The 5,204-nt window shown below is 44.9% G+C and overlaps 1 protein-coding gene across 1 annotated transcript in view; it reads left to right on the forward strand.

The window, feature by feature from the left end:
- plxna3 (plexin A3) overlaps positions 1-1,961 on the forward strand; it is a 71,233-nt gene extending 69,272 nt beyond the window's left edge. Inside the window, 2 exon segments of the mRNA XM_054609917.1 lie at positions 480-630; positions 1,859-1,961. Of these exon segments, the coding sequence (XP_054465892.1) occupies positions 480-630; positions 1,859-1,954 (247 nt within the window). The 3' untranslated portion in view covers positions 1,955-1,961.
- Positions 1,962-5,204: the final 3,243 nt, after the last annotated feature.

Below are 5,204 nucleotides of genomic sequence, written 5' to 3' on the forward strand. Positions count from 1 at the left end.
AGAGGTAGCTAACATGCTAACCAGCTATTATAATGTAATACACAGTGTAAACACTTGATGAAGAGGTAGCTAACATGCTAACCAATAAATAGCTTCTAATCAAGACGCTGTTGGGTGGAGAGAGAGATGAAATCACAAGACAACAACACAATAAGTTCAAATGGAATAAAACTGAATCACTTTAAAGATAGACTGCATCATTAAGAGAACGGCTAATGTAAAATGACATGAATCATATTAATAAGTGTTGAAGACTAATAAGGCCATTGTCTCTAAAATAAATTACACAATTAGAAATGGAGACTGAGGTAATTATCTGAAGTAAATGAACCTTAAAACAACACAGTTTGAATTTATACACTGTGTGTGTGTGTGTGTGTGTGTGTGTGTGTGTGTGTGTGTGTGTGTGTGTGTGTGTGTGTGTGTGTGTGTGTGTGTGTGTGTGTGTGTGTGTGTGTGTGTGTGTGTGTGTCCTGCAGGTACTACAGGGATATAGCGAAGATGCCCAGCATCAGTGATCAGGACATGGACGCCTACCTGGTGGAGCAGTCCCGTCTGCACGGCACCGAGTTCAACACACTGAGCGCGCTCAGCGAGCTCTACTTCTACATCAACAAGTACAAAGAAGAGGTGAGTGTGGGGGGGGGATGCATCTGTTTGGTCCAACATACACAAGAATGTCCTCAACCACTGGTCAGTTTGTCGTGAACTTTAACAGTTATATTTATGGAGCCCGACGTATCCAACACTAAGAGTTAACAGCCAAACCAGAACTGGACCTGATGGTGGTGCTGGACGGAGGTGTACCGGACCACTGATCCGTACTGATCCTCCTCACGGTGGAAATAAAGTCTCACTGACGATCGTTATCCTCCAATATTCAGTAAAATATGAGATCAGGACCTCAAGAAAAAAAACACTTTAAATTACTACACTCATTTACTTTTTTGGGACAATGAAGAAAATTTAAATGTCTGGATCCTTGTAGACCAGCTGCTATAATCAAACAACAAAGAGATCTGTATCTGTAGATATGGATCATCAATGATCAGTAATTAGGATCGGCGGCAAAAAAACGTTATCAGCGATCTAAAAGTTATATTTGTCCCTTTTTTCTTTTGTGCCGATCCGATTGCTGAACCCTGAGCTTATGATGCTTTGCTCCACTAGTGCTAGATTAAACGTAAAGGTACAACTCAACCTTTACGATCATAAAATCCATCCAACCGGTGCAGAACAAGCCCATCCGCGCATTTCTCACCATGTTGTCATGGTTACGAATGCATCAGAATAAGAAAGGTAGCCCAGAAGTTCTAAGGCACTCTATGCAAGATCAAGAATGCAAGGAAATGAAGTTATATTCTAGTTCATTTACACTACACAAGAAAAACCAATGAAGAGACGCAGTTCTTGGAGTTTGCAGCCAGCGGGGATGTTTTATTGCAGACGAGCTTACAACAAAATCCAACACGTTAGTCCTTACATGATCTCTTTATACCCTTAGTCCCGCCTCCCCTTCCATCACTTTCAGCCAATCACGTCTTGTCGATGACAAAGCACATCTGGCCTTTCACTCCGTCCTGTTTTCCTTCTTTGTGTCAGGTCATGTTAACCTAACCGACATGACAAATGTCACTCTCACCTCCGCACCCCTCCTGGCACGACTTTGGCAGCGTTTATGGGCCTCGTTTATCTCCCTCATTCCCACAGATGATCTTATCAAACAGTTATAGGGGTTCAACATAACACGTTAAATAAAGTTTAATAAAGTTGTATATTAGATAGATTTTCCTCAACAACATTAAGTTATTATTTTAGTTGAAGGTAATTGGTTTGTTTTTTCCTCTCGTCTCTGCAGATCCTGACGGCGTTGGACCGGGACGGGTACTGTCGCAAACACAAACTGAGGCACAAACTGGAGCAAGCCATCAACCTGATGTCTGGGAGCAGCTGAGAGGAGGGGAGGGACCAATGGACTGATGGGGGGAGGGGGGGGGAGAAGAATGGGGGAGGGGGGGGGGGGGAGGCATTCTGTTTATCTGAACTGTTTAAACAGTCAGTGAACTGACAGGCTGTCGGCCCTTTAGCAACCAATCCAACAGCAATTCATTTGTTGATTGATTGATTGATTTGAAGACTGATTGACTGGACGGCTGAGACCCCGACTACCTCCGCTCGGTTGGTTTTGGAGGTAGAAGAATCAGTTTCCAAACCGACCTGGATACAACGTGACTTCAACGTGGACTGAAGTCCTTCTGGGGGCAAAAAACTAAAAACCTTCAAGATGCATCAGGCGCTTTGGATTTAAATTCACTGCAGGAAAAAGACCTGAAGACAGATGGATGAGGACTAATGGATCCGGACTTCAGGATTCCCAGCTCGGTTGGGATCTTAAGGGACGCTAGGTTGAAAAGAAAAAGGTCAAGTCAAGTTTCCGTCAAGGCTACGAGTTCACCTGGAAGGACCTGTTCTGGTCTGAAGGATCAGGAAGCTGAGCTGCTGGTCCGAGGCCAGAGGAAGAACCCAACAGGTTCCACTTCACCTCCAGAGTCTCATTAAAGTCCGGACGAATCGAGGATGACCCAGTTATTTTGTTCTCACCTTGAGTCCTCGAGTGGAAGCATCCGGATTCACTGCAGGAAGTTCAGGTCAAGCTTTAAGGAAGGAAGCGTCAAGAGTCAAACTCGATGGCGAAGGATTCTGGAGGTCGTTTCAAGCTTTAACGAAAGAGAAGGAGATAAATAAACTGATGACTCGTTGAAATCACTGCTTAGTGTCAAAGGAAGAAATAACAGGAGTTCATCTCTGGATGAAATAAAGACTTTAACGGGCCGAGACGGTTTGACTTGACCTTGGACGGTTTGACTTGACCTTGGACGGTTCGGCCGAGCCTCATCAGGATCTAGAAGTTTCTAAGTTGCTGTATAACCACTCAATGTTTTTCTCTGGACAATCACTCTGTACCACAGCACACTGAGCCCGATGCCTACCGACCGACCAGTACCTGTGTCCATAAACCCCGCCCCTCCTTTCCTTTCCTTGCATCCTCAACTCCTTCTCCTTTGCTTTACTCGTGTCCTTCTCTATCGTCCCCTCTCCTTTCCATCCTTACCAACTTTCCTTCCCCTCCCCCTCCCGTCCCCTCTCATTGGTCAGTCCTGCTGGCCTCTGGCCATCCTATTGGCCAGGAAGACTCTTTAGTAACGTACTGCCCGACCAATCAAGACTGTGGAATTCGCCAGAACAATTAAACAGAAATGAATCCAGAATTACGTTTGAATACATTCCAGAACAGGCGCACAGGCAAAGGTCTGTAAACGAGCAGGTTGAGCCGCTAACGCTAAACGTGGACTGAACGCCATATCAGGAACCAGAAGGACCTGGAAGGATGTGGTTCTGGATCCGGCACCAGTCGGTGAGCTCTGACGCTGGTTTGGTTGCGGATCTCTTCCTTGTCGAGCCTTGCACACACACACACATACAGCCATGCTTTACAGCGCCATGCTAACCGTGCCGGGGGGGATACTGTGCAGAGCTACAAGCCCAGTGCCATGTAAAGACCGGACCGGATTGCGTCAGAACCGGACCGGACTTGGACCAAACCCGGATCAAAAACAACCTGGAATAGAGTTTTAACCGGACCGGACTCAAGGACTTTTAAGACTTGTGGCCATAATTGTAAACAACAACAAAAAAAGAAAGATAATAATAGTAATAATAATAATAATAATAATAATGATGATGATAAAGTATAAAAGTTAAAAAAGAATACAAAAAGAAAGGAAAAAAAAGAAATATTGAAATGTTAACATGTAATAAGAACTTTTGTGGATTTGACAGTTTGGATTTTAAGGAGCTGAACTTGTATAAAGCTGAACATTCTGCTGCATCAGAGTCTGGAGAGAGAGAGAGAGAGAGAGCCAGGAGACCGAGACCCGACCCAGACCACAGCGGACTGAACCGGATCCAACCGGATCGGACTGAACTCAACATCTGCACTGTACGTCGATGGAGGACAAACAAACCAGACTTTTTGGTTCCTTTTTTTTGCCAAACTGGATGTTTGTTTGGGAGCACTGGGTGAGGGGGTTCTGGGGGTTCTGGGGGCGTTTGAAGGGTTAAATTGTTGCATGCTAAAGCAGAACGAGGGCGCTTAGTCACAGCCGGCGCCGTCTCCATCAGTTTGAAAATGTGAATGTTCTTCTGCAGAGGAAGCGTGCCTCAGTCCAGCTGGATGGTCCAACATGCATCCGTCTAGAAGTGGACCGCTGTGAATGGCTCTTATTCTCTGTATGACTGATGGTTGAATGATGGGATGGAGGACTTTAGAACCCTCATCCCCCCTTCACACCTCTCAGTTCTGTGGGAGAACGTTTTCTCTTCACACTGCTGGATCACATTTATGGCTCAGAGGTTCTTTTTTTGGATCTAAATTAAAGTTCAACGGCAATATTTGACCTTTTGGAAACTCTCCAAAACGAGTTTCTGCTCAGCGGAGCGGTTTTCAGTCCAGATAAATAGAGATGAAAACCTGAAACAATCTGTAGGAGGTGCAACCTTCAGTTTACCGATCCGTCTTCATGGTTCCTCCAAACAAACGTGTTTCAGAATCATTTCATAGTTTTTTACCATCCGAACCTCTGATGTAAAATGTGAATCAGCTGTTTGTGTGGAAGCGTTCCTCCTCAGGTGAATCGTCTCTCTGTTGGCTCTCTGCGTCGCCATAAAGCTACAAAGCACCTTTGATTATTTTCTTGCTGTTGTTTCACTGTTGTTTAAATATCTGGGGCCAAAAGGGACCCGAGTGAGGAAGAGGAGGAGGAGGAGGAAGAGGAGGGAGGGTCCTGATAAAAAGACTGCCTTTTAGATGATTAATTATAGAACAGGGAGGGAAGCCACTACCATACCAATACCACTGTGTGTGTGTGTGTGTGTGTGTGTGTGTGTGTGTGTGTGTGTGTGTGTGTGTGTGTGTGTGTGTGTGTGTGTGTGTGTGTGTGTGTGTGTGTGTGTGTGTGTGTGTGTGTGTCATCCTGCTGCAGTGGAAACTCATCCGTTAAATCACTGATCGTATCTGCAGCTCAATTAAAAATCTTCTTTTCTTGCAGTTGCTTCGTTTAAATCTTTGATGATCTCAGATCAGATCTTCAAACTCAAAGTCATCAGACGCGTCTTTAATTACGTCCTCGTCGCCATTTTGATCA

The sequence above is a fragment of the Anoplopoma fimbria genome, chromosome 12, assembly GCF_027596085.1.
Source record: "Anoplopoma fimbria isolate UVic2021 breed Golden Eagle Sablefish chromosome 12, Afim_UVic_2022, whole genome shotgun sequence".
In the NCBI taxonomy this organism is placed as follows: domain Eukaryota; kingdom Metazoa; phylum Chordata; class Actinopteri; order Perciformes; family Anoplopomatidae; genus Anoplopoma; species Anoplopoma fimbria.